Consider the following 27,552-nt stretch of genomic DNA (forward strand, 5'->3'; position numbering starts at 1 on the left):
AGCTCAACTCCATTCACTATGATGCTCGACTCCTAGCAAGAAGCTCCTCCGCACCCGACATCCGTTTTAAGGGGAAAACTCAATGAAATTCACGAACAGTTCTTGAGCAGAATTAACGTGTGTTCAGTCAGCATACAGTGAACTTGAAGACATCACATCAGTGCCTTCATCAAGACATTATTTTGGGGGGCAGTTTGAGCATTGAGATTTTCCTTTCCCCCTCCTTTCTTTCCTGAAGACATCGAACTATTCTCTATCATCTTCACTTTAAAAAAAAAAAAAAGAAGAAGAAGAAGAAGAAAGATTGAACATTTATTTGACACAGTATTTGACTTCCTTGAACTGCTGCAGACTTGATTCGAGGACTGAAATCTCTCAGTAAATCGCTTGGACCGCTCGTATATGTGATTGGTTTAACAAGTACCTTTATTCTTCAGTGAGAGATCATGGAGCGCGACTCTACCGCGGGAGGGGCGGAGGACCTGCTCCTGGAAGACAAAGTTTCAAAACTGGCAAGTGACCATAACCACAATGCACCAGAGTAATGTGGTTACTTTTGATTAGGGATGAGGGCATTGTAATGACCATGTCTTGCTGGATTAGTGCTCTATAGCCTATAATATAAAGTAAACTTTATAGTAGATAAACGTGGTTTTAAACCAATAGTAGCCTAGGTCAAATGTTTTGTATCATTTTTTACATTCGTTTTTAATTCATAACTGGTACAGAAGGAGTGTCACCAAAAGCGTTTCATCTGCTCATCATTATTTAGGTAAACTAACAATTATTCATCTTCATTGGCTTATGATTAAACGTGTATTTGATTGTAGTAGAGGCATTTAAAATACCTCTGGTACCATCTGAACTGTTAAAAATGACTATTATTGATGTAACCTAATGTAGACAGTTTGACTCAATTATATATTAAATATGTTTATTTCATGTTTGTTCACAGTGCAATAATGTTGGATGTAGAAATTAACATTAACCTAGATTAATAAATGCTGCAAAAGTATTTTTAAAGTGTATTTTATGTGTGTCCTGATATTGAGAATGAGTGTGTAACATCTGGCTGAAGATTGACCCTGCCGATCTTGTGCAGCTGTGAGAGGTTAGATCTCCCAACATGGGTCAGCGAGTGTGTGGGTCCTCTTCTGCCTCTCATAGATCAATGGGATTCTGAAACTTCTTCCATTCACACTGAATGAGATCCTACACTTGCTTATAACTGTTTGAAGATAATTATCTGAGCATCAGACAATATTTTCCACATTAAAGTGAGTTTTAAGTGTTTAATGCTTGTTGCAGAAGACTTTTTTTACACTGCTTGCACTATGTGATTCTGAAACATATTTGTGAATGCTATTTTTTAACTTTCCGTGTTGTCTTTAGCGCGCAGGATCACTTCATAAACACGAACTAGCTGAAGCCATGGAAGTGGAACAGGAAGGACTGGTAGAACATCAGCCTCTGGAGCAGGATGACCTTAACTTTGAGAAATGGAAGCCCAAGCCAAAGCCCAAGAGGACGCTGCATGAGAAAATCGACGACCTAAAGACTTACCTGTGGAACGCAGAAACTAAGGAGTTTATGGGCCGCTCGGGGAAGAGCTGGAGTGAGTAACAAGACTAAATTATATTTGAATGTACACAATGAGATAACAGTTTTAATGGCAAAACAAAGGGGATTTGTCTGTGGGTGAGGGAGTGCATCTAAATTGTACTTGGACTGTAAACAAAGTCGTCAATTAGTGAAGTTCAGTCTCGCCGTAGAAGCAACGGCAAGTGAGACCATTGCTTATTGTTTTTGCTCATTATTTTCCATTTTTAGTGGAGTTGTTTGTAGTGAGAAAGAGTTGCGGGGATGTAGGGGGATGAATTGTGCTTCTGCTCGCTTAGACAGAAAGTGTGTGTGTGTGTGTGTGTGTGTGTGTGCGTGTACACGCTGTCACTGTGGGTGCATGTGTGTGTGCATGTCCAAGCTTACTGTTTACTTAGGTGCACAGATAGCTTAGAGACATCTTGACAAAAACAGACTGCCTGGGGAATGGTCCTCAGTGGGAGAGCGAATGTCACAGTCCCTTTGCTGGCCCGGGATCACATTCCATTTACCCCTACCGTGCTTTCCACTCCCTCTTTCCCAAAGCCCCCATGACCTCCAGATCTCCCCCAACACGCTCTCAGATCTACGGCGCAACTTAACATGTAGTGTTTTTTTTTTGTCCGAGCTCAGAACTTTTTTGGCAGCGAGCATTTCCTGAAGAAGTCCGATGATGACAGAGTGGCCAATTGCTGCTGCTTAACGTCCTGTTGCCTAGCAACACAGCACATTCCCATTGGGACGAGTACTTTAAACAGCAGTATGAAAGTTTCTCGGGGATAGCAGAGGAAAATGTCAATGCACCAATGCCTTCGTATTGAGTGCAGACGCAATGCAACATCTCCACGCTTTACATGGCCATGATATGATGGGGAATGTGCTTGAGGTGGATTAAATAAACAGCCGTAGTCTTCCTTAGGGCAGGGGAGGGGTTGCTGGAGCGCTGTGATGCGTGTCCCATGAAAGGAGAGTGCAGAGGCCTCACAATGCCAGAATGGGGTGATGGGGCTCCTTGGAGCTGGCCGTGGCTCTGTATGGCTGCAAAAGACCGTCACTATGATGGCAACCGGAGGTTCACTGTGTTCCTGAGTGAAAGGACAGCTGGGAGAATTTTCACTAGGCTGAAACAGAAAGGCCTTTGTGGCAGCTAGTCCCTGCAAAATTGTCTGCGCAGCAAAAGCCGTTTAGTTTGATGACACGTCCCATTCGATCAGCTGTTAATGGAGTCTTAATTGAAAATTAAAGGACAATGGTTGCACTGGTTTTTAAAAAAAAAAAAATTTAGCTTTCAGTTACATTGACTTTAGTGTCTTAACTCTTGGAGCGCAAAAATGATTACTAACAAATGAAAAAGTTCAGTTTTCAATTGATTGAAAGAAATTCTGTCATGACAAAATGTGTTAACCTGATCTCTCATTCTATTTATGCAAATTCTTTGATGTGTGAAGCAGTTATTTTAACAAATATATTCAAAGGGGATTCCTCAATGAAATCTTGCTTTATTCATATCTTTTTTCAGGTCTCATTCTGCTCTTCTACTCAGCATTATACATTTTCCTCGCGGCTATGTTTGCTGGCTGTATGTGTTGCCTGATGTGGTCAATTAGTCCATATGCTCCCACCTACAATGACAGGGTGATGCCACCAGGTTGGAAAAAATCAGTGTTTTACTTTTTGAACTTTCAAAAAGCATATATATTATTGTACTAAATTACAAAATTCTAATACAGAAGCTCAATACTATCATTCTTGAGGTTCATAATGTTCTCTGTCTCCTTGCAGGTATGACAATGTCACCTCATGTAGATGTAGCTCATGGGTTTGAGATTGCTTTCAACGCCTCTGACCAAAAATCGTGGAAGAAGTATGCGAGAGCACTGGAAGCCCATTTGAAACGTAAGTCCTGCGTGAGAGAACTAGTTGAACAACTATGGTTGTTGAGTTTGGTTTTACACTCTTTAATAGGGAAGTTACGTTTTCTGTTCAGCAGGCACAGATTCAAATCGCTCCAGCACGCTGTTTAACAAGTCCTGCTGTCTATAGAAATACTGACAAGGAGGGAAACCCTTTTATGCACTCAGTGTAGCTGCTCAGTGCTGCCAGGGCCCCACTTTTTGTGCTGGCCTGTAAGTTGTAGAGGCCAGGCTGGGCGACAACCATTGTTTGGTTAATTTATGGTCTCTCTCTCTCTCTCTCTCTCTCTCTTTTCTCTTCCATGTCTTTTATTACGGTTTCCCGCCATGGCCATATCCAGCCTATGAAGATAAAGTGCAGGAGAGGCGGAACACTCTATGCAAAGTAAATGCGTATTTCATGCAAGATGACTTAGAGGAGAGTGCCGAGCGCAAGGCATGTCAGTTTAAGAGGTCTTTGCTGGGCGAATGCTCTGGCATACAAGACAAAGATTTCGGATACTCGAAGGGAAAACCCTGCATCATCGTCAAAATGAATCGGGTGAGATTATAATAGTGTGGAACATACAATTCAAAAATGATTTTGTTTGCAGAATTCCACCCCCCCCCCCCCCTAAAAAACAGAAAGCTCTGAAGCTCTAGTGCCATCTTGTGGTTAATATAAGCTATGACTAAATGAACACATCCTTCAGTTTATAATATAATATGTCCAATCTCAATGGCTAGTTAAGTGGTATGTAAAACGCTTGACTGTTTTCTGACAGATTCTCGGTTATCTGCCTGGTCAAGGCACTCCAGTAAACGTTACATGTGGAGTAAAGGTAATAATTAATGACTAGCATAACCCATCTATACTGTATAATAAGTTATAAAATAACTATACAATACAACAATGTATTACATAACCCAATTTCTTTTGGGTTATGCAGCATTTGTCATTGTAAAGTAACAATTTTGATTCTTCTCTAATGTTTTTCCAGAAAGGGTCAACTGAAGGCCTCGGAGAAGTCGAGTTCTTTCCACAAAATTTCTTTGACTTGAAGTACTATCCCTATTACGGGAAACTGAGACATGTAAGTGATCCTATTTCACATCTCAGAATTCCTCATAATTGAATAACATTTCATAGCATTCTTCACCATTTCTACAAACAGGTAAACTACTCTTCCCCATTGGTGGCGGTGCGCTTTTCTGGAGTCCAGTACGACACCCAACTACATATTCAATGCAAACTAAATGGCAAGGGCATCATCAACGATTCAGCAACTGACCGTTTCCTGGGTAGCGTGTCTTTTACTTTACAAGTGGGTGCGTAGGTTCGCAGTAGACCTAGAGAAATTGAAATTAAAATTCTCAGAGTATGTTATAATGAATGAAATAGCACACTGGGTGCTGTCTTTACCCATTAGCCCTCTGATTACGCCTCTGGCAGCCACTGTGCTATTCGTGTTAGAGCTGTGTTGCTACACTACTTTTTCAAACAAGGGATTTCCCAGTAAGCAAAGACTGAGATTTATAGATCACATGCAGTAACGTAACATTCAGTACCCAGCCACTAGAGACTCACACCTGCCTGGATTTCATTATTGGATAAAATAAATATATGGAAAGATGTCCAAATACGTAGGTCGCCGTTATAGCTATTGAGGCATAATCACTCAAACAAACAGTCTACAGTGAGACGTAGGCAAAACAATTCTCTAGATCTGTGTAGATTGTAGAATTAACATGTATTAAACCTTTTCAATCAGTTATTTTGGTAATGTGTATATAACACATTAAAACAACAACATTATTTTATTTTATGTTTTTCTCCGTTAAGTCTCCATTAAATTCCCCCTCTGGATGAAAAAAAAAGGCAGAGAACAACTTAACGTTATCCCTTTACTTGCTCATTTAATGGAATAACAATCAGATGTGGTTTAGAATTAATAATTGATTGTACATTTTTGGACTAAATTTTTTTTTTCTTTTCTTTTTTGGATACTAAATTTTGATTCCAGAGGCAAATGTATTTTACTGAAATGTGGGACAGAAATCCCATTCCATCATTTTCAGAGCTTCATAATTAAATACAAGTTGATCTTTCTTTTGTCGAGCATGCAACCAATTTCACATGCTCAGTTACCTGTAAGAAGGATTTCAACAGTATTATTTATTAATTGTATTTGAATATATTGACATGGTAAAAGCAATGTAATAGTGAGATGGAAATTGGTAACTGCACATCTTTGTTATTCAGTAAATGCAATGAAATATCCACTGGCTGACAAAGATTTTCCAGCTCATGTTTTTAAACGCACTCATGTTCTAGCATAAACAATAAAGATGGACGAGAATTAACGGAATCAAATCTTTCTGCTCAGTTTTCCATTCTCTTTAAAAGTAGCATCAGTAGTCATGTGTTTTGCAAGTAATGTCTCATGAGCAATTGCATGTGTGCTTTTGTAGGATAAATGACAAAATGTAAACCCATGAATCATGAACAGAAAAACATCAGCACTACACTCATGTGGTCACGTGCATCTAGTGATAAAAAGTTCTTGCTATAATATGCAGGTCAAAGAGAGCTGATTCTAGTATTTCAGTAAGAGACACGTCATTTATGAGATCAGTAACTTTTATAGCCACACTGCTGATCGAAGTCCATCAGGGGAAGTTAGAGGGTTATGACTGTAAAAGTCATGTGAACCGTGTAAAACTACAGTTGCTTAAAGGGATGGTTCACCCAAAAATTAAAATTAGCCCATGATTTACTTACCCTCAAGTCATCCTGTGTGTTTACGACATTCATTCAGACGAATACAATCAAGAGTTGTATTAGAAAATGTACTGGCTCTTACAAGCTTTATAATGGCAGTGAATGGCCATTTCGGTTTTGAAGTCCATAAAAGTGCATCTATCCATCATAAAAGTGCTCCACACAACTCCGGTTAATAAATGCCTTCTGAAGTGAAGCGTTCATGTAAGAAAAATATCCATATTTAAAACTTTACAAACTGTAATCTATAACTTCCGCTAACCGTCAAGCATATGATGTAGGACGCTCCGATGAGAATATGCTAATAATGCTTCCGCGTTCATCACCGGAATTTACGCTACGTCTGCATCCTATGCTGGAATGCCAGTTAGCGGAAGTTAGAGATTACAGTTTGTAAAGTTTTAAATATTAATATTTTTCTTACACAAACACATCGCTTCAGAAGGCCTTTATTAACCCCCCGGAGCTGTGTGGAGCACTTTTATGATGGATAAATGCACCTTAATGGACTTCAAAACAGAAACAGTCATTATAAAGCTTGGAAGAGCCAGGACATTTTTAATATAACTCAGATTATATTCGTCTGAAAGAATATCATACACATAGGATGACTTGAGGGTTAGTAAATCATGGGCTAATTTTCATTTTTGGGTAAACTATCCTTTTAACATATCAGGCCTAACACATTGAGAAATGCTGATTTCATAAAGTCAAAGAGAGCAAGAAAGAGAGAGGAAGACTACTGTACAAAAACAAAAAGCTATTTTATTGAAATTTTCTCCACTCTGAAACTTGAACCAACATTCTTAACCTGACAGATATAGGTCTTATAGAAAAGGAACAGAGAAATGCAACTAAAAAGGCACGCTATACAATGATATTTTGTGTTTAACTGTGTTTGTTTCGACTGCTAAATCCTTTGGAAAACAAAAAAAATAAACATACATGAAATGGCTTGGACACATTTTTCTACTATGCCGAGCAGGAAATGGACTGAAAATGCACAGGAAACTGTAGCTTTGGTCTTAGAAATGATGCATTTTGTACATTGTATGCGTGTGTCCAGAGAAATGACAAACTAAATTCACAAACCCATGTACTAACAGGCCTATTGTCACAATTCCAACATTCCCTGAGAGGGACCTAATGATTCACAAATACAAAAATCAACAAAATCCTCATTCCAATGCTGGTAAATGTCACAAAAAAAAGTGTCCCTTTATAATACAATGTGCTAAGTGCCAGAGTGTGACTTATCATTAGCTTCTGCAGATTAAGAAAATGTGCCAGGATACTTTTTTTTTCACCCCTAATTTTGGCAAGAAACAATTTCCGCAAGAGTACAATTACAGAACTAATTGAGCATTTACATTCAATGGGATTCCTAATTCTAAAATTGCATCATTCATTCATAATAGTTCACATGGATATAAGTTACAGCAACCAGAACTAAGCATCCTTAGAGCAAGAAAATGCATCAACTCCCATAAACAGGGGAATAATCATTTTTTCATGCATTTAACACAGCACAATGCCAGGTTATTTAGACAGCCTGTGCTTACACGAAACAACTGAATCATGCCTGTTGACATTGCTTCGAGTGTGATTAAGCAGAAATATACCACATCATTCATAGAACGTTTAAATCGTACACAAAATGATTAGAGCAATCAAACGTGTTAGAAACCGAGGTGTCAGTGGTTAGCGCCGGCAAGTGAGGAGTCGAGCAGTTTGCAGGGCAAAAGAGAAAGCCAACAGGACCAGAAGAGAGGAGGAGGAGCAAATATAAATGGCAAAGAACAAGCTGGGGTTAGAGGCAAGATGGCAGCAGCTTGGGTTGTTATACAGACTGGTAACCAGTGCGACTCTTTCGCCGGCCAATCAGGTAAGAGATAAGCACAAGGATGATTAGGAAGCTGAGAGCCACACCCACAGCAATGGGCACGAGAAAACTCAAATCAGAATCCAGAAAGCATTCCTCCGCTGGGAGAAAAGGGGAGAGAGAGAAAGGGGTGGTGAGTAACTATGGAAACATACTACTAGGCACCCAAATTAGTTTATTCAAAACAGAACTAACAATTCAGTCAGACCGATGCAGAATAGGTGTTGTATTATGAGCGCTAAAGGCCTACCTTATAAAATCACCACATCATGTTACAAAATGTATTGCAAGAGAATACAAATTAATCTAAAATATGCAACTCATTTCAAAAAATGTTTAATGTTCACAAACCGAAATGACGGATTAATGAAGTACTGCAAGATTTGCCAGCACTTGCATTGACACTTTACATATTCTCTGATTACGAATCAAATTGCTCATAGCCAGAGGTTTGGCTTCTCTTTCTTCCAATCAGATAGGCCAGTAAGACAATAATAACGAGGATAGCCAGGGCAATTCCCACCGCTATAGGGACAATGAAGTTATCAGTCTCATCTGCTGTGCAATCTTCAGCTGAAAATAAAGAGAATGAGTGAGGGAAGGAAATAAATAAAAAAGCGCCATGGTTTTAAACAATCATTTTTACATTTGCATGATATTTGTTAAAGGGTGAAAAGATGGCCCACACCAGTTTTAAGGTATACACAATGGTCTTTCTCCATTTATTGCAGCTAAAAGCCCATTAAAACAGCCATTTCCATTTCAAAACCTCATGAAACATCAAATTTTAGGGCAGTCAGATAAGGAATCCCTTTTTACAAATCTGCTAGCAGAAAACTGTCACAAAAGTATGCTCAGAAAAAATAAGTTATTGATAAGTGATTGGATGGCAAGCAAATGTAAATTCATCAAGCAAGGCACCAAAATTACAAGTAACCAGTTTTGAAGGTTAAATTTATCCTGGCTATATTGTGCGGGTGCTGCATAGACTAAATTAGAATAGTGCATAAAGAGTGAAAGATGTCACAGAAACTGAAGGGGTGGGGTGCCATTATATGTGAAAAGAATAAAGACATGAGCAAATGAAAACAAAGTTATCCACAGCCACTACCAAAGTGGGTTCAAAATCTTGCGGCAAATGCAAGTCACAGTTGTACTAGCAAAAAGCAGCACGTATATTTTAGGCTTAAGTAGCTGTAAATAGTTTAAACTTATCGTAAAGAGTAGTTGACAACATTTGAGTTATAATTCAGTCCCTTTTTAAACCCAAGAGAAAAAAAAAAAGAAAAAAAAAAAGGGGGGTTACTAAACGTTAGCAAAATGTAGTAACAGCATTTAAAATGCCAGTTAGCTTTTGTTTTATGCTTTACCAAGCTTCACTCAAACACCAGGTTTTAATTACTACTTTTATTACAATGGTTTACATTCTTAAAACGCTTGTCATGAAGATTAAACATTCAAGCATTTGTTTTTTGGTTCTAGAATTTCAGTTGTTGAAAGGGCCATCCAGCGTGTTTACATGTTTTCTCAGTGAAGCAATCTCCCACACAGCTGCTCAGAATACAGGATGACCAACATATTGCAAAAGCACATCATCTATATAAATGGGAGCTGTCCAGTCACTATCGTGCACAGTAACAACCCGTTTCGGGAACTACTTTTAATATTTAACCAAAATGCTGCAAGACAGGGTGAATAAAATACTGTTTCAGTTTAAAGCAGTGGATACAGTAATGGGCACAAATTGAATGAGCCAAATTAATCAATAGCAAAATTAGAGGAATGTCTAAGAGAAGCAAGTGCAGGGTCTTCTGTGGACCAATGAAATGCTTTATATTGACCTATGATATATGAAACTACATGGTTCTTGGATATGAATATTTTGAATAGCATGGTACTAGAACTGTAGCACTAATTTGCATTTTAAGCCAAAAACAAGACCATGCACTTACTTCACAACACACAAAAAAAGAATGGGGGTGATGCACACAAATTAATTCACAATAGGGAGCTCTGGTCCTGGAGTGCCACTGCATCTTCAGATTTTAATGTGTTGCAGTTTAAGGGCCAGTGGATTAATTATAAAGGACAAATTTGACCCGAGGTCCAGAGTCAGTTGCCAATTGAGATTGCACAAAAACCCACAATATTTACAATGGTCCAGGAACAGGCTTGTTTGTCCCTTAAAACACTCAGGATTTGATTCTTTGATTTCGTTGCATTACAATGTCTGATATCCAACATAGGTCCTTCGTCGACCAATCACGTATGCAATCACAACAATGAAAATCAAACCAGCCAGAGCGGCACCAACAATGATTGGGATTAAGAGGCTGGTGTCATCCATTGAACATTCATGGGCTGCAGACAGAGAGAACATGAATGAACATAAGATGAAGCTGCCATCTTATTAATACCTGCAGATAATTCTCATAACACTTCAGACTTAAATCAGACACAATCTGGTAATACTGGGTAATTTCTTTAAGACCTCATAGACAGTAGTACAATTAAGCATTTGTGATTAGAAAGTAAATCAGTTAAATCTCTCTGGACAAAATTATAGTTCCAGGGAACTGTTGACTTTGATTATTACACAAACCCAGAGATGCTGTGCAATGTAATTATCAGATTTTTTTTCCAGTTCATAATATTCATCTTTAAGCATCTAACCCAAACTATAAAAAGGCATCATATGGATGCCTATAAATCAGAAGGATCATGTGACACTGAAACGTAACGGCTGCTGAAAAAAAAAAAATGAAATAGTAATATTACACCATTTCTGTTTTAACTGTATTATTGCTCACAGTATGCCTACAAAACTTGTATTCAGATCTATCAGGATTGATTTGGCAAAATAAATAAATTCAGACCTCTGTCATTCATCTTGGTGCGTTTATGTTATGTTATTTTTGCATATACATCCTTCTTACTATTGGTGTTCTTGGTGTAGCTAGTCATTTTCATTTTGATATGATCACAGGAAACCATGGTTTTATCAGATTTAGCTGTGCATGAGTGCAGTGCCTGCATTCCAGAATTCACACTAACAAGTGACAGAACTGCTTTGCTTTTCAGAGTGGTTTGTGACCACTGGAAAACTAATGCTCATTGAAACCGAGAAAAGTATCTGATAAATTACAGCACTAAATGACAGTCCAGTTATGAATTACACATGCTGTATAATGACCTCTGATGTGGCAATCATCTCAGCATCATTCTTTAGCAACACACACAAATGCATACCTGTGCCAAACATGTTCTTCTGGACCGCGAAGGGCTGCACTTGTAGCTCAAACGTTTTGACGGCAAGCAGGTCAGTGATGTTGTAAGTCTGCTCTTTTCTGCACATGTATGAGCTCCCAAGAGATGCCTCCCACAGAGACAGATTACTTTTGGATTCATTGAAAATGGTCACTGTTGAGGTCACAAATCAGAGGACAGAATATGATTACATGAGAAGACATGCAGCACCTTTAAAGATGCACAATATACTGGCATCATATTCGGTTATGGCTGATAGAGTATTTCTGTATCTGTCGATATAGGATATTTCATTGTCAAGACCGTGGAAATTAGCATACACATTTGAGTGCAAACACCAATTTAATACTGTTAAAATGTAACCTTCAGCAAATCTAAAAGATGCCTAAATTCACGTAACATTAATACTACTTATTATAGTGTTGCATTACATTTTATTAGACAAAAATATAGAGTTTTAATACTGGCTATTTATTGGTTTATCCCAAGGCACTTCACACAGTTCTTTTTTCACATAAAACCAAACACCTTACCATTTTCATGATGAACAATGAATGTCAAAGAATCCAGACGGAACTTCTGTGAAACCTGTAAAAAACAAATAACATGATTTAGAATATTATTCTAATAATATGGCACTAAATAGGCCTACTATTGGTGCAAAGATTATGGTCCATTAATGACCACTTAAAATATTTTTTATTATTTAGATTACAATTAGTGTAGTAAAAGGTTAAAATAGAGAAATCCAATGCAAAGAGACAAATTAGTGTCATTGTGGCTGGAAAAATAAATTTGTAATGCCATTACCCACTTGGTGACTGTATGGCTCTTTAGTAAATATACATGTAGGCCCATCTAGTCTCAAAGTATTGCAGATCATAATTTTTTACTTATTTGTAGGTTTTGCGTTTCAATACATATTTAGAAGTGATCAAACACTAGATTTCTTTAAAAGTGACATTTTAAAAAGTGAATAACTTAAATCCTAATATTTTTAATGATACTTATACAAAACACACATGTGAATATTAATGAATACAAGCTAATATAAATTTAACCCAAGAAAAGTTTGTAGTGGTAAAAAGGCAAACTTTTGTCCTTATATGTACAGTAGGCTATATACATATGAAATGATACTGAATCAAGATTGAAATCGATATTTGTGCCAATCACCAACACCCCATTCAAGTTTAAATGTTTATGCCAGTGGTATTAAAAAAAAAAAAAAAAAAAAAAAAAAAAAAAAAAAAAAAGACATTCACCAGTCAACATAATTGACCATTTTCTCCTTAAGTTATAAAGAATGAAATTGACTGCAGTGGGAGTTTAAGCCATGAGCGAGTTAGTCTGATGACAAAAAACAACAACCCAGAACAATTACCTCCCTTTTGACTCCGTGGAATCCAGCCCACACTATATTTGACTTGCTTCTTTAAAGACTTACGTTTGTGAAGACAAAATTAACTGTGACTTCCTTGGACTTCAGTTCAAGGAAAGAGTCCCTTCCATTTCCGCAGGTTCCATTCACTTCCGTTACATTAGGACTCGGGTCAAGATTAAGAGTCTGAAGGCTGGAATTCTGAACAGCAAAAATAAAATAAGATTTGCAGCGTCGTGACAGATTATTAAAACACTTGCAGTAAAAGATCACAAAAAGCTGCATTCCCCTATACAGACCGTTTATTACATACCCCATCTTTTTTGAAGCTGAACTGAAGGCCCATCTTTGCTAACAGACAGATTGAGACGTTGTCAGACTTGACGTTGTAGTTTCCAACAGTTGGTTTGGGCACAGGAGGAGTGGTTGGGTGAGGAGTGGTTGGGGGAGGAGTGGGGACTGTTGTAGCATTTGTGTATGGGGTTGTTGGTGCTTCGGTAGTAGAATTTGTTGTGTTGTGTGGTGTTGTAGTTGGAGGCCCAGTGGTCGAGTTAGTCGTACTGCTTTCTGTGGTGGTTGGCCCTGTGGTCGAGTTAGTCGTACTGCTTTCTGTGGTGGTTGGCCCTGTGGTCGAGTTAGTCGTACTGCTTTCTGTGGTGGTTGGCCCTGTGGTCGAGTTAGTCGTACTGCTTTCTGTGGTAGTTGGCCCTGTGGTCGAGCTAGTCGTACTGCTTTCTGTGGTAGTTGGACGCCCTGTGGTAGAATAAGTCGTACTGCTTTGTGTGGTAGATGAAGAGACTGCAATCACACCGGCAAGAGTGGTAGCTGAAGAGCGTTCAGAGGTGGTTGGAGGAGCTGTAGTAGCCTGCATGTCTGGGGGGAGTGTGCTTGTGCTGGGCTCTGCTGTTGCAGGTAGCGGTGATGTCAGCAGATCATCAGCATGCACAATACCTGTGGAGAGTGAAAGCAGAATACAGATGAATGCACTCATTTTATCACACATCACATCATTGTGGGGGTTTCCCCAGTGACAGTGGAATACACAAACCTGCCCTTTTAACACAAACCAACTTAAGCTTACTGTAATAAACACTGCAAAATACATGGTCCATTATACGAAAAGTGAAAGACAAAATCCAAGCACACCCATAGCCTTTCAACCACCTCCATAAGGAAATAAAAACAGCAATCCAAGCACATTCCAAAAGCTTCCTGACTTCCTGACAGCAAAACAATCCAAAAGATTGAATTTGATCTGCTATTGTCTAAGACAATTGACTTAAGGCTGAAATAGACAAAACAGCTTTTTACCTGATTTTTGTATTGATTTGCAGTTTTTGGGTAGTCAAGAGTGCAGACTTCCATACAAATACTTTGTGTGATGGGCACAGACTTTAGCTACAAACTGTGATTCCATACAGTCAGAGGACATCAGACATGTTTGATATTTTGAGGTGATTTTTAAACATTTGCTGTGTCCGAAATCACATACTGAGCATGTACTACATTTGAAGTACACTCTATAGTATGAATGAAATTGACATACCACATCCGTCATGTTACCATCACGCGACCTACCAGCGCCAGTTGCGTGCAACACTTCAGAATCTCAGTGGAAGTAGTAGGTCATCCAACTGTTTTTCAAATGCTATGCATTCGACACTACCCTATTGGCGTACCGTTTTTCACATATTGTATAGCAGGGAAGTATTCGATTTAAATGCAGCGATCGTCTTCATTTGTCATGCATCTCTTAGCAACAAGGCACACTCTTCTCCACTAGTAGATTGTGTTCAGATTTTCAGGTCATTCTGGTGTATGATCCTCAGTAATGTAGACAGGCACCAATCCTCAGACACCAAATTCAAGTCTTGCTTAGAGTCTATACTAATCACGAATGTCATAAATCAGCGAGTTAAATCATGATTCGGATCACAAGTCAAACTGCTGAAATCACGTGACTTTGGCACTCCGAATCGCTGATTCATAACGGTTCGAAGCTTCACGAAGCAGTGTTTTGACATGGGTGATCACTATACAAGTCATTATTTAGTTTGCCGCATAGAAATATTCATGTCACTATTTTATTAATATTGAACCACTGTACTCACTCACATTAACTGATTTGAATAATTTTTTAGTACATTATTGGACCTTGAGAGAGGAAATGTCATTGCTGCAATTTCAACAAAAATATCTTAATTTGTGTTCCGAAGACGAACAGAGGTCTTACAGGTGTGGAACGGCATGAGGGTGAGTAATAAATTACATTTTAATTTCTGGGTGAACTAACCCTTTAAGCTAGTCCCCAACTAAAATCCATGTTGGAGCTGTTTTAGCTGAAAGCAATTTGCACTGGGATATCTTAATGTCATTGTTTTGTCTCAAGATGCAAATCATGTTCTCTAAAGAACATTTATAAAAGCTACTCAAATGTCCCAATTGAACTACAGCCTAATCCTGGCTTAATCTAAACCCTGTCTGTGAAATCAGGCCCAAGCGTTTTAAAACATGTTTTATGTATTCCAGCTCTAAGATCATGGGCACTGAGTGACGGTCTCATCCTGTAGTTGATGAAATCATTAACCTGGCACTTTCAGCAAAGGGAGTCTCTGGTGCTTCACACAAACCCATCACATGACTATGAACGAGTGTGGCAGAGAAATGCACTGAACAAGCACTTCAGGATCACATGCTTGAAAGTTAAAGGTGTCAAGTGACAGAAATATATGGCGTTATTTCCTTAATTTGAGCTGAACAAGGTTTAATTCCCTAAGTAATTAATTTTAGCTTCAATGACCCCGGCTATGTCTGAAAAATTAGTGAAGTGCCAACCTAAAAGCCATTTCTGGACATCAAAACTTCAATTTTTTGCGTCCAGGATGTCGGTCTTTGTTGACAGCGACTTGGTTGAGACCCGACCAGGAGTTTATAGCTCAGTGATAACAATTTTACTAATTATAAAACATATTCAACGTTACCTGAACATTCTAGCTGTTTGTTTTAAAATCTAAATTCGCTAACAATCCAGCAGGCAAACAACAGAAGTTGCACGGTAATGCTCAGGGTATCTATTAAAAACGATTTTATGAAAATGTATTTACCATTTTGAATCGTATAAGTGTATTTAAAACCAGGCAAACATTGTAAAATATCTATCCCACAAGCTGACAGGCATTCTGGTTATCTAACGCGCTTCTACTGGCGTAGGTAAGAATTCACGCTAAAGCTAATGCTAACAGGCTCTCGCGCTCCTGTGGGCCTGCGTAAACCTCGCAAAAATAAACTTCAATGTCTGCTTTTGTAATGTGACACTGTCTGAAATAAAGCAATCAACAACACAGTCGTACGTACCATTCAGCAGAAAAAAGAGCAGGGTCACAGAACCGCGGACAGCCATTGCGACGGGTGGATGGTTCCTCAGAGCAGACAGACAGTGAAAGACGTCCGGACCGAGTATGACCCGGTTCAGCAGCACTGTGAGTTCAACCTCAAACCTGCGCTCATTTAAGTCATATGACCGGGCTGCACACTCCTCCTCCTCCTGTGCCTTACGTCGAGCTTACGAATACTGTTGATTTGCCAAACCTGTGTGTAATTAATAAATCAGACACAGAAATGTGTTATTCCTGTATCAGAGCACAATTAATAAGCAGATAATGGCTCTAGTAAACAGTAACATACCCAAACGTTTTTTTTGGTGCTGTGTGAAGATCTACAATAGATATTTCTGATTACATAAAACTATTATATAAATATTATTATAGACAATTTATTATCAATACAAAAACAAATATGTAAGTGCTGATGCCCTCACATACATAGACAGGTTTAAAGCACATTTTATTTTGATTGTCAAAGTTGACATTAAGCCTATATAATTCTTGCTTTATTAGCTATCTTTCATGTGTGTGAAATTTTAATGTGAGTAAAGTCCTCATGCCACATATCAAATGCAATTTCTGAGGCTAGATGCAACCCTTTTGCCGTGAATATTTTTTGGTTAGGGTTATTTTTGATAATATTTTTGAACCCTCTGGTAAAAACAGAAAACCTGTAACACTGATACCTCTCACACATTACTAAAATAAAAAAATTAAATCAATAAACATGAGAACATATGATTCACAGTTTTCATAAAGTATTATTACTATTTTTCCGTGTGTTATTTTAACCATTTCCGACAACTCAGATATCAAAGGTTAACTGAACACATGTTGACCATTTGTGACCCAATAGTGGGAACATTATACAGTATATTATACACATTTTTTCATCTAAATGACAGCAGTAAAACAAAATGGAAATCACAAAGCGACCCATGAGGCAGCAAAAATGCAGTTTACCTACAAAATCAAACCATAACAGAAATTGTAATTAGTGAATCAAATTACTTAAACACGTTTGACATTCGGCCCCTATTATGACAAATTGCCCTGACATGAGACTTCTGGACAATATATTTAAACTCTTCAGTAAATAATCCTTATATAGTTGACAAAAAAAAGGAAAGATATTTAAAGTTTAGTTTGATGTATATAATTCACAAACATTATTGTAATTTAAGACAGTATTGAGTGAAATATTAAGTGTTTTTGAAAGTTTTGGGACTGGACTGCGCATTATGTATTGGCGCCCCCTGGTGGAGGATCGGAAACGTCAGGCCTCGCGCTTAACCAACGCGCCTCAACACAGCAGCTGCGCACAGAAACGGTCGAAAGTACTTCCGGCGGGTCAGCGTCGCCTCTCTTAGAAAAGTTACTATTTCCCCGCAGACTTTTCCTCAATCCAGCCTATCTCCCGAGCGGAAACACCGCGTTCAGCAGAATGCTTTAACGCAAACAGCCCTCGGCGAAAAGCGGTTTGTAATCCAACGGACTTTGTGCAGCGCGCCAGAGTGTGTGCTCGAGCGAGAGGAAGCAGTATTCAACCATCTTTCCTCTGTTGGCAATAACAAGAGCAGAGAAGGGTCCAAGTGGGGCTGCACTTCTCATTTTATCCTCTTTTCTCCTTATTCACACACGGAGCCGCGAGCTTGCACTTTCCCCGGCCGAAACCGAGGAATATAAAGCGTCCACACCCGGGATCGTAGCATTAGTAGATTAGCGATTTGATTTAGTATTTCTTTTTTCATGTTTCCAACAGGTTTACCTTCCCCTAATCCCCCACCGCCAGCCCAAGAGCCCAAACCGGCAGCTTCTGATGTTCACAACGACAGTAGCTTAACGTCTTCTAAGAAGAGGAAAATTAACAGTTCCGAGAAGGAAGACATTGATTCGATATCTTCGTCTCCTAAAGCCATCTGTAATTCCTCATCCACAACATCCTGCTCTTCCAGTTCACAGCAGCAGCAGCAGCACATCCAGAAGAAGTTGAGGTTCGAGGACCCGCTGGATTTGATCGGACTGGATGTGAAGATGGCCGAGGAGTCGTGTAACCCTGCCGAATCGTGTTCAAAAGCGAGAAATGCGTTCCTGGCTGGAGGTGTTGGGCATCATGCGAACGGACTGACGAAGTCTGCGGGCTCCGCCACCTTCTCCAACAGTAAACCCGGTGCTGCGAAGAAACTTGTTATCAAGAACTTTAAAGGTAGGTGAAGAATCGCTGGTCCCCTCGCCTTCTTTGAAAACAGGCTGTCTTTGTTTTAGTCGGTTTCAAAACTTCACGAGCTTTAACCAAACGCACCTGTGTTGCACAGAAATGATGCTCAGTACAGCCACGACCTAATGCAATAGTAAACATCAATAATTGCCTCATAATTAAAATGCCGTGCTACTGTCACGACTGAGATCAAATATATGACGTTCAAAATCTGACTGCTCGAGACAATTTTCTTTTGCCTCTTGTTATAATGAGATATATATATATGTAACGTACATTTTTCATATATATCCTGTAGGGTGAATTCATGGTGATTGGGACACTTTTTGCCATTGAGATGACTTGGAAAAAGTGTCCAAATCACCCTGAATTAACCCTGTGTGTTTTATCTTTTGCCTTTATACCCTTAAAGTAACACAAAAAAATATATATATTTTCAGTAATAGTCAACATTGCCAATCATCAACATTATTCGTCATTTAAATCTTTACATTAGTCTCAGTGGCCATAATTTTTAAACTAATTAAAAATTGTGTTGCATATTTTAAAACCGTATTAATGAATTTTAATTGTTTTAATATACTCCAAGTAAACAACAATTTTTGTCTAACTAATACAGTGCTAAACAACTTATGCAAGTGCTACTGTCATGAATAAGACCAGATTTTTATCTGTATGCTCTTAAATGTAGACTTTATGTAATTTGCATTTGTATATGAAGGTACGTCACTTGTGTAAACAAAATCAAAACCTGTACTTAATTGAAACACTAACCAGTTTTTTTGTTTCTTATTTCTTATGCAATCTAACTGTTGGTTCACATCCTTTTCTTTTGTTATACTTTATCAGAAAAGCCCAAATTACCGGAGAATTACACAAATGAGACCTGGCAGAAGCTGAAGGAGGCAGTAGAGGCCATACAGAACAGCACTTCAATTAAGTACAATCTAGAGGAGCTCTATCAGGTAGGCTATGATTTTTATTTGTTTTATCATTTAGTAATATTAAATATGGAATCTAATGTAATGTATTCCCTTTTGTCTTTTCAGGCTGTTGAAAACCTGTGCTCCCATAAGATATCTGCCAAGCTTTATAAACAGCTCAGAGTGGTCTGTGAAGATCATATCAAGGCACAGATTGACCAGTTCAGAGAATATCCTTTTCCTTGCTACACATTTATATTCAGTTTCTTGCTGTATTGTTAGGTTGAGAGAGTGAAGGTAAAGAGCACGAACCAGGGCTCAACATGAAGATTTACAGGTTAAAAGTTAACTTTTTTTTTATTTTTTACTTGTCCTTTCCAAGTTGTCATGTTAACACATTATTAGTATTATTAGTTCATGGTCAGTATGATTAAAAAAAAATACAATATACAGTATTTTGATAAAAATACAATAACATAGTAATGTTGTGGAATATTATTACTGTTTAAAATAACTGTATAAATAAAATATAATGCTTTTATTTGTCATTGTTTTCTTGTTTTTAATTTTAAATAATAGCTGAAAGTTTGACATGACCTCCATCAACACTTGATAATGATGGCTTATTTTCTTTTTACATTTAGTCATTTAGCAGATGCTTTTAATCCAAAGTGACTTACAAATGAGCACTTGTTACAAAAATGATGGCTAATGGTGCAAATGATGAAATAAAAATGGAAGGAAACATTTTGAGAAAAAGAAGTTCAGTCACTGGTAATTAATTATAGACTGCTAATCATAATCAGGTTATAAAGCCATTTACCTTAACTCTTGTCCTACGGATGCCCTAGACAGTGTTCTGTTCCTCAAGAAAATAGACAAATGCTGGCAAGATCATTGCAGACAAATGGTTAGTAAAGTAGTGTACTCTAGACATTTTCTCACTACATTTATTTTAAGCTTAAAATTGTTGTTGTTTTTATTATTATAAATGATTTTTAGTTATTGACCTGTTTGCAAAAAATGCTTTTTATACAAAAAATTCTGTCTTTTCTTGTAGATCATGATTAGGAGTATATTTTTGTTTTTGGATCGCACATATGTTTTACAAAATTCAATGCTGCCATCAATCTGGTAAGTGTCCACTCTTGCCGAAAGATATTGAATTTGTAATTTGTCACCCTTGCTGTCTTTATTTACTACCAGGGCTTTGCTGCTCCTTTCTCTGGTGATTAAAGATACACTTGTGTTTTTCGTATTCAGGGACATGGGCTTGGAGTTGTTTCGTTTCTATATCATCAGTGACCTGAAGGTGCAGAGTAAGACAATCGATGGGATTCTGCTTCTTATTGAGAGAGAGCGAAGTGGAGAGGCCGTAGACCGAAGCCTCCTGAGGAGTCTTCTGAGCATGCTCTCAGATCTGCAGGTCACCTGCTTTCTCATTTGTGCTTGAATGAATGGTGCCAGGTTTATGCTGCATTTATGGTATAATGTTGAACAATTAGAATTTAAGTGCAAAAAACGTAGTTGCAGTAAGACATGTATTTATTGTATTTCTTATTGCCTGCTCAATTTCAATGTTATAACCATATAAAGTCAGTAAACCAATAACTCTCAAGAATCTTACAGGCAAGAATAAAACAAGTGGTTTGTACAGTCTGGTTAGTTTAGCAATATATTTTTATATTTTCTAGAAATATGAAATATTTATATTTAGGGACGTATTAATGTTTGTGTTCATAATTCACGTTTCTGTTTTTAAACCCTCCAAAGTACATTGTCCCATTTTATCTCCATGGTAGTGTCCGTACTAAACTTTATTTTCTTAAACCGAAGGATGAGTCGGTTTCCACATTAATCATGTAGCATATTTTAAAGCATTAATGAAAGTTATTTATTTAATAGACCCTTTTCACAGACTGTGATGACGTGTTTTAACGGCCATCAATATCATAAATCCTGCAACGTTTTTGGTGTTTTCATAAAATAAAAAAAGGACATTTATAACACTAATACTTTGTATTTTATTACTTTTGAATCAAATTACAAAAAACAATTTACCGCTGCCGTGAGGGTTTTTCTAATACAGCGTCTATGGGAGTGGTTGTAAAAACTAACATCTTTCTCTCTTTTGACTGCCGTTATCAATCTCACTCTATTTTTTCCCTCTTTTTGAAAGTTGTGAAATCACTATTATGGCGTTTTTCTTGTGCTATTTGAGCAAATGGGCACACAAAAAATATTTAATTTATTCTCTCATTCACAGCTATATTAGTTAACCCAACTATGACGACTTCCGCTCTGAGAAACCCGGAAATGTGAAAAGGGTCTATAGGCTTTATTGCTGTTTACTTTAATACTACAGACCAGGGTTATTTTTATTTTCTGTAAGTGAAACTAAACCATGGCAAACCTTGTACAGGTCTTTTGAGATTTTGTGTTGATCCCTGATATAATATAGCCCTTAAATTGTGTGGCCAAACCTGTTAGTGTTAGTATTGTTGTAATCACGCCTTTGCTCCTTTTATGACAGATTTATCAGGATTCATTTGAGCAACGCTTTCTGGAGGAGACAAATCGACTGTATGCTGCAGAGGGCCAGAGGCTTATGCAGGAAAGAGAGGTGAGTTTCACATCATAGTATTGATTCTTTTTTCTTTTCCATCGTTTTATCACAATTCTGTGAGAAGTATTTTTTTTTGGCATGTCTCATTAAGTAGAAGTGATAAAGAACTGATACTTTGCTACAGTCTGGATTTTTATTTTTTTAACGAGGTACTCACCCTCACCCACCCAAATTATTTACACCTACTTGGATATGTCTTTTTTTTCTCCTGTGGAACAAAAATTAAAAAAAATATTTTTCATACAGTCACAGTTCATTGTGACCATGGGCTGTTAAGTTCCAAAAAAGACAACAAAAAAAAGTAAAGTAAAGTATTCCAGGTGATTTGTTCTAGTCTTCTGTAGCCATATGCTTTTGACAAGATCACCAGTGAATAAGTCATATAGACCACTTTTATGGTGCTTTTGTCTGCTTTGGTCTCTAGGAACTGTGATTTGTTTGGAAAACCCCCCCCCCCCATCTAAATAGATAAACATTTTATTATTTATATTTTTGTGAGCTATACTTTTAATTATTTTTCCCCTAAACAAAAAAAAAAAATTCAGGTGCCAGAATATCTCCATCATGTCAACAAACGTCTAGAAGAGGAGGCAGACAGAGTCATTACATACTTAGACCAGAGCACACAGTAAGTATGTAGAGAATAAGACTAATGAGCATCCTTAAGTTGGCAAAATGATATGTGAATGTTTATTATCTTAATTTGTAGAAAACCCCTAATTGCCACAGTGGAAAAGCAACTGCTTGGAGAACATCTCACTGCAATACTTCAGAAAGGTATCACTCTTATAGAATGAAAATGATTGACATTGTATTTCTTGTTTAAATGGTTAACCATTCCTTATAATTAGAAGGGATTTACATAAGTGATGTTTTTTTTTGGCAAACTCTAGGTTTAAATAATCTGCTGGATGAGAATCGTATTCAGGATCTGTCTCTGCTGTATCAGCTCTTCAGTCGTGTGAGAGGCGGCGTCCAGGTTCTGCTGCAACATTGGGTTGAGTACATCAAGGTGTGCAAGGGATACAGCTAGATGACTGACAAAACCATGACATGACACATCTGGATATTATTTGAACATCCAGGTTCAAAAGTCTTGTTTTTTTTATGTCTCAGGTCTTTGGAAGCACAATTGTAATCAACCCAGAGAAAGACAAGACAATGGTTCAGGAGCTTCTGGATTTCAAGGATAAAGTCGATCACATCATTGATATATGTTTCATGAAGAACGAGAAGTTTGTAAATGGCATGAAGGAGGCCTTCGAGACCTTTATCAACAAACGGCCGAACAAACCTGCAGAGCTCATAGGTCAGTCAGCAAATTTTGTTTTCCCACCAATCATTAGCTACGTTTCCATCCAAAAGTTGAGAATTCAAGAATTTGCACAAATTTGAATATCACATTAAACATTTGCAAATAAAGCAGCATGTCCATCCCATCTGTTAAAGAGAACAAAATCATCACTTCCTTGGAAATTGATGCAAAATATCTGTAATACAAATTGAAGTTGCTGCAATTGGAGAAGCCATGGTTGCTCTTTTTTCCAACATCATAAATTAGTTGTGTCTCAGAGCATGCAGCCAAAACACAATAAACGCTGTCATGTTATCTTGCATTCAGATGCCTGGTGTTTGGGAATGCAATCGTGTGAGACGCTTCTGAGAGGGAAATAAACCAAATCATTTTGATGACAGACTTTAGTTCAGGCATTTCAGAATTCAAACATTTGAGATGCTGTGCAATGCGATGGGTCCACTGGTTAGTTCAGTTATTTAATCACATCCTCTGTTAAGGCAAAGCAGAACACTTCCATTGTAGACCAAAGCAAGACATCTTAATACAAATAAAATAAGGGTCTGAGATTGAACAAAGAACCAAATAAATGCAACTTAAAAATATAAAAAGTAAAAATGACTAATTCCGGACAAACTCCTTCATATTAAAGATAAAATCTTGTAAACAATTTTTCAGCAGTACATTGTAGGCTAGCTGTGTGACCAATGGTACATCAAAAAAACATCTAAAGTCTTCTGACTAAAGCCAATACGACCTGCGGTGAAGCCAGTGTGATTAATTAATGAAGGGGTGTGTGTGTATGTGTCCTGGTATTCCCTACATTGTGGGGAAATGTCTCCATATGATAACAGCACCTTTCAGCCTGTCACCATCATGCAAACATGAAATCTTCAACATACAGTAGTAGTACTTTACAGGTTTTTTTTTACTTGTTTTGCTGTTGCACTCTCGTCCCGCATAAAACAGCATTTAACTTGCGTCTCATTACCTTGTGTCATTAATTTCCCATTTCACTGCCACAAACACATTCTTTGTGAACAGCCGTTTAGGACTAGCGATGTGTTCTACGTTTCGGTCCTTCACAGCGCGTCATGGTCATAGGACAGCGGTCAATCGCCTCAGGTAATGCGTATGTAGCGCCATATGCAGACATTTCCCTCAACAGCTACAGGTCAGATTTTCCACCACAGTACAGAGCTTATTAATTATGAAAACTATTATTTATTTTTGCTAATTTAGTTTTTCAGTAACTGTTATTAGTTTTGTTTTAGTTTTTCATTCATTATTATTTAAATTTTATTTCAGTTTATGAAAATGACCAAAAGTTTTAGTCTTAGTTTTCTTTTTCGAAAATAACCTTGGTCTGCACAGCGCTGCTTCAAGATGAGAACACCTAATGTCTTCAAGTCATGCAATAAATTAGGTAGGCAAGCCGTTTATTTTAAAACTTAATTAACCAAGGCCCCAAAAAACACAAACAAGTGATTTTACTGAACATAAGAAATACTTGTGTAAACGCCACAATAAAAGTACATAGACAACAAGTAATAAGATCCTAGTTGATGATTGGATGACAAGTCCTATAGCTTTTATATTTGCATTTTCTTATGTTGTGTTTGGGCTTATTCATGACCACCTGCTCTAAATAAAGATATGTGATCGTCTATGGCTTACTAATGTTTTGCGAAGTTGCAAACAAAAATGTGGTGCAATATCTGTATACATGCATCATGTGCATGCCTGTTTGCATCGGCGGCGCTTTATCATCTTTAATTGGTATAGTTTGCTTAGCAATTAAACAACAGATATACTTGTTGTATTCTGCTAGTTGAGACCTTTCAACGATATAAAACCAGTATATCTGTTATGTACAATGATTTTACATTTCATGTAAAGCAGTTATTTTTTAAAGCACTTGTTAAGTGATGGTCATATTCCCTATAAATCCAAGCTTCCAAGCTTTAAAATTACACCTATTTTGTGTTGGTTAAGCAAGTGGTTAAGTAATGTGATAACTACTTAGCGCCCCGCTTCGGATTTAAGAGGTTGGTTGACAATTAATTGATTGTTAATTCAAATCACAATTGATTATGGGAATTTATGTAAATTGACATCACTAACCTCAACTGAGCGCATACGTTTTTAAAAATGTTTTTGTTTGATTTACTACTAATGAACTAATGTTGTGATTTTCTGTTCTATAGCCAAATATGTGGATTCAAAGCTCCGTGCTGGGAACAAAGAAGCAACTGATGAGGAACTCGAGAAAATGTTGGACAAGATAATGATCATATTCAGGTTCATTTACGGTAATACATTTAAACTTAATGCTCTGTTTCAAAGGCCTGGAGAGTTTTAAATTATTAAACAACTGTCTAAGCCTTATAGACATTCTCATTTCTCTCTTTTAGGGAAAGATGTTTTTGAGGCCTTCTACAAGAAAGACTTAGCGAAGAGGTTACTGGTGGGAAAGAGTGCCTCTGTAGATGCAGAGAAATCAATGCTGTCAAAACTGAAGCATGGTAACTTATATTTTCCCTTTCATGTTTGATTCTTAAACTATCCCTTCATTATCACCGATGTTTCAACAGACTGATTTGTGAATTGGGTTTTTCTTGTAGAATGTGGAGCTGCATTTACTAGTAAACTGGAAGGAATGTTTAAAGACATGGAGCTGTCAAAAGATATTATGGTGCAGTTCAAACAAGTAATGATATCATTTTTTTTTTTTTTTTTTGATTTGCGTTCTCTTTTTTGTGTCTAGTTACATCTTTCAATTCTCTCTTTTTGATCTGCACCTCAGCACATGCAATGCCAAAATATTCCCGGGAACATCGAGTTGACGGTTAACATCCTCACCATGGGCTATTGGCCAACATACATCCCCATGGAAGTGCATCTGCCTCCAGAGGTCTGTTCTGATGAATGTTGAGAAATAGGAGCATGGATCAGATATTATTTGTAAACATGACCGTAATAATTAACCTTAATTCTAATAAATTACTTTATAATTAATCAATTATCGTTTTTGTAATACCCTTCACTCTTCAGATGGTGAAATTGCAGGAGATTTTCAAAACGTTTTACCTTGGCAAACACAGCGGACGGAAACTACAGTGGCAGTCGACGTTAGGACATTGTGTTTTAAAGGCAGAATTCAAAGAGGTAATGCTCATTTTATTTTAATAATAACTGCCCATGAATACCAGGGTATCGGTAGCTGATCTTAATATACTGCATGCAACGTCAACTGGCGGCCCGCGGGCCAAATCCGGCCCGCCAGAGATTTCCATCCGGCCCCCAGAATAATACTGAATTCAGGAATAGCCTTGTAAGAGGAAAAAGTTTAGGGCTGGTCCGAATACCATTTTTTGATCTTCGAAGCTTCGGAGAGAGGGGCTGAACATATTTTTCTCTCTAATAAAGGCAGGAATCTGTGTCTGTATGTCCGTTTGCATCTTTATTATTTTGAGAAACGTTCATCCAATCGACTTCACAAGGGAGTGCAGTGTCGCATTTGGTGAAATATGGATGGACACACACATTCAGAATTAATAAACTTTTAGTAAACTACAGTCAGAACAGCGCGAGCGGGAAGCGGCGCACCTCACGCGGGCAGAGCTTATGCTCCGAGAACGGACACTGCACTAGTGATATAAAACACACACACACAGGTCTGTTAAATTAAGCAATACTTTTAAGGTAGTCTAATATTTTTCTGACTAACAAATTGGCACAGTAAGGGTAGATTTAAATAAAGAAAAACGAAATTTAAATAAAGAAAAAACGAAATTTAAATAAAGAAAAAACGAAATTTAAATAAAGAAAAACGAAATTTAAAAAAGAAAAACGAAATTTAAATAAAGAAAAAACGAAATTTAAATAAAGAAAAACGAAATTTAAATAAAGAAAAACTAAATTTAAATAAACAAAAAATGAAATTTAAATAAAGAAAAAACGAAATTTAAATAAAGAAAAACTAAATTTAAATAAAGAAAAAACAAAATTTAAATAAAGAAAAACAAAATTTAAATAAAGACAAATTAAATTAACTTAAATTACAAACGAGATTAATTTAGATTGATAATAACGGATAAAAATGCAAATACATTTTGTTTCTATTATTCTATTTTCCACTATGTCAAAGCAACAAAACACAAGCTCAGACATGCACTTCAGTCCATACAAACTCCGCTGTTCTGTGCTCTAGCATGCAGGCTTTTTCCACGCGGCTGGAGCGCGCCTGAGACGCCTGTCTCAGTGTGCAAACTCCAACCTGTTAATTATGGGAGCAGAAATAAA

At 37.4% G+C, this 27,552-nt stretch overlaps 3 protein-coding genes across 8 annotated transcripts in view; 2 read left to right on the forward strand and 1 right to left on the reverse strand.

Annotated features, from left to right (window-relative positions):
* atp1b4 (ATPase Na+/K+ transporting subunit beta 4) lies at positions 1–7,027 on the forward strand. 3 transcript variants are annotated; one of them, XM_079839196.1, is made up of 8 exons: positions 1–512; positions 1,393–1,615; positions 3,119–3,247; positions 3,382–3,495; positions 3,854–4,053; positions 4,277–4,333; positions 4,493–4,585; positions 4,667–7,027. In XM_079839196.1, exons 1-8 carry the CDS (start codon positions 447–449, stop codon positions 4,826–4,828), a joined length of 1,044 nt encoding a protein of 347 aa, XP_079695322.1. In that variant the 5' UTR covers positions 1–446; the 3' UTR covers positions 4,829–7,027. The 3 variants fall into 3 exon arrangements, with proteins under 3 accessions (XP_079695322.1, XP_079695323.1, XP_079695324.1); XM_079839197.1 differs by lacking the exon at positions 1–512 and adding an exon at positions 519–772; XM_079839198.1 differs by lacking the exon at positions 1–512 and adding an exon at positions 1,103–1,277.
* Positions 7,019–16,417, reverse strand: lamp2 (lysosomal-associated membrane protein 2). 2 transcript variants are annotated; one of them, XM_079839195.1, is made up of 6 exons: positions 16,158–16,417; positions 13,117–13,754; positions 12,870–13,004; positions 11,956–12,010; positions 11,405–11,575; positions 7,019–10,516 (listed from the first exon to the last, which is right to left on the reverse strand). In XM_079839195.1, the coding sequence occupies exons 1-6, from the start codon at positions 16,201–16,203 to the stop codon at positions 10,377–10,379; spliced, it is 1,185 nt and encodes a 394-aa protein (XP_079695321.1). In that variant the 5' UTR covers positions 16,204–16,417; the 3' UTR covers positions 7,019–10,376. The 2 variants fall into 2 exon arrangements, with proteins under 2 accessions (XP_079695321.1, XP_079695320.1); XM_079839194.1 differs by having other exon boundaries at positions 7,019–8,728; positions 16,158–16,298.
* The window catches only part of cul4b (cullin 4B), a 17,577-nt gene continuing 6,141 nt past the window's right edge, over positions 16,117–27,552 (forward strand). The window contains exons 1-17 of one of the 3 annotated variants that reach the window (XM_079839189.1): positions 16,117–16,282; positions 17,949–18,392; positions 19,254–19,369; positions 19,454–19,557; positions 20,168–20,237; positions 20,388–20,461; positions 20,591–20,753; positions 21,861–21,950; positions 22,499–22,581; positions 22,663–22,730; positions 22,847–22,965; positions 23,070–23,262; positions 25,455–25,559; positions 25,662–25,772; positions 25,872–25,957; positions 26,054–26,161; positions 26,302–26,415. In XM_079839189.1, the coding sequence (XP_079695315.1) occupies positions 16,216–16,282; positions 17,949–18,392; positions 19,254–19,369; positions 19,454–19,557; positions 20,168–20,237; positions 20,388–20,461; positions 20,591–20,753; positions 21,861–21,950; positions 22,499–22,581; positions 22,663–22,730; positions 22,847–22,965; positions 23,070–23,262; positions 25,455–25,559; positions 25,662–25,772; positions 25,872–25,957; positions 26,054–26,161; positions 26,302–26,415 (2,115 nt within the window). In that variant the 5' untranslated portion in view covers positions 16,117–16,215. Of the gene's footprint in view, positions 16,283–17,503; positions 18,393–19,253; positions 19,370–19,453; positions 19,558–20,167; positions 20,238–20,387; positions 20,462–20,590; positions 20,754–21,860; positions 21,951–22,498; positions 22,582–22,662; positions 22,731–22,846; positions 22,966–23,069; positions 23,263–25,454; positions 25,560–25,661; positions 25,773–25,871; positions 25,958–26,053; positions 26,162–26,301; positions 26,416–27,552 lie in introns of those variants that run through there. The other 2 variants (XM_079839190.1, XM_079839191.1) reach the window with 2 other exon arrangements.

Source organism: Gobio gobio (assembly GCF_949357685.1).
Source record: "Gobio gobio genome assembly, chromosome: 16".
Taxonomy (NCBI): domain Eukaryota; kingdom Metazoa; phylum Chordata; class Actinopteri; order Cypriniformes; family Gobionidae; genus Gobio; species Gobio gobio.

Coding starts and splice junctions, on each gene's coding strand:
- atp1b4 (XM_079839196.1), top strand. CDS start 447: ATGGAGCGCGACTCTACCGCGGGAGGGGCGGAGGACCTGCTCCTGGAA. Junction 3,248..3,381: donor TGACAGGGTGATGCCACCAG/GTTGGAAAAAAT, acceptor GTCTCCTTGCAG/GTATGACAATGTCACCTCAT. Junction 4,586..4,666: donor ATTACGGGAAACTGAGACAT/GTAAGTGATCCT, acceptor TTCTACAAACAG/GTAAACTACTCTTCCCCATT.
- lamp2 (XM_079839194.1), bottom strand. CDS start 16,203: ATGGCTGTCCGCGGTTCTGTGACCCTGCTCTTTTTTCTGCTGAATG. Junction 13,005..13,116: donor TCAGCTTCAAAAAAGATGGG/GTATGTAATAAA, acceptor TTTGCTGTTCAG/AATTCCAGCCTTCAGACTCT. Junction 12,011..12,869: donor TTAATTTTGTCTTCACAAAC/GTAAGTCTTTAA, acceptor TGTTTTTTACAG/GTTTCACAGAAGTTCCGTCT.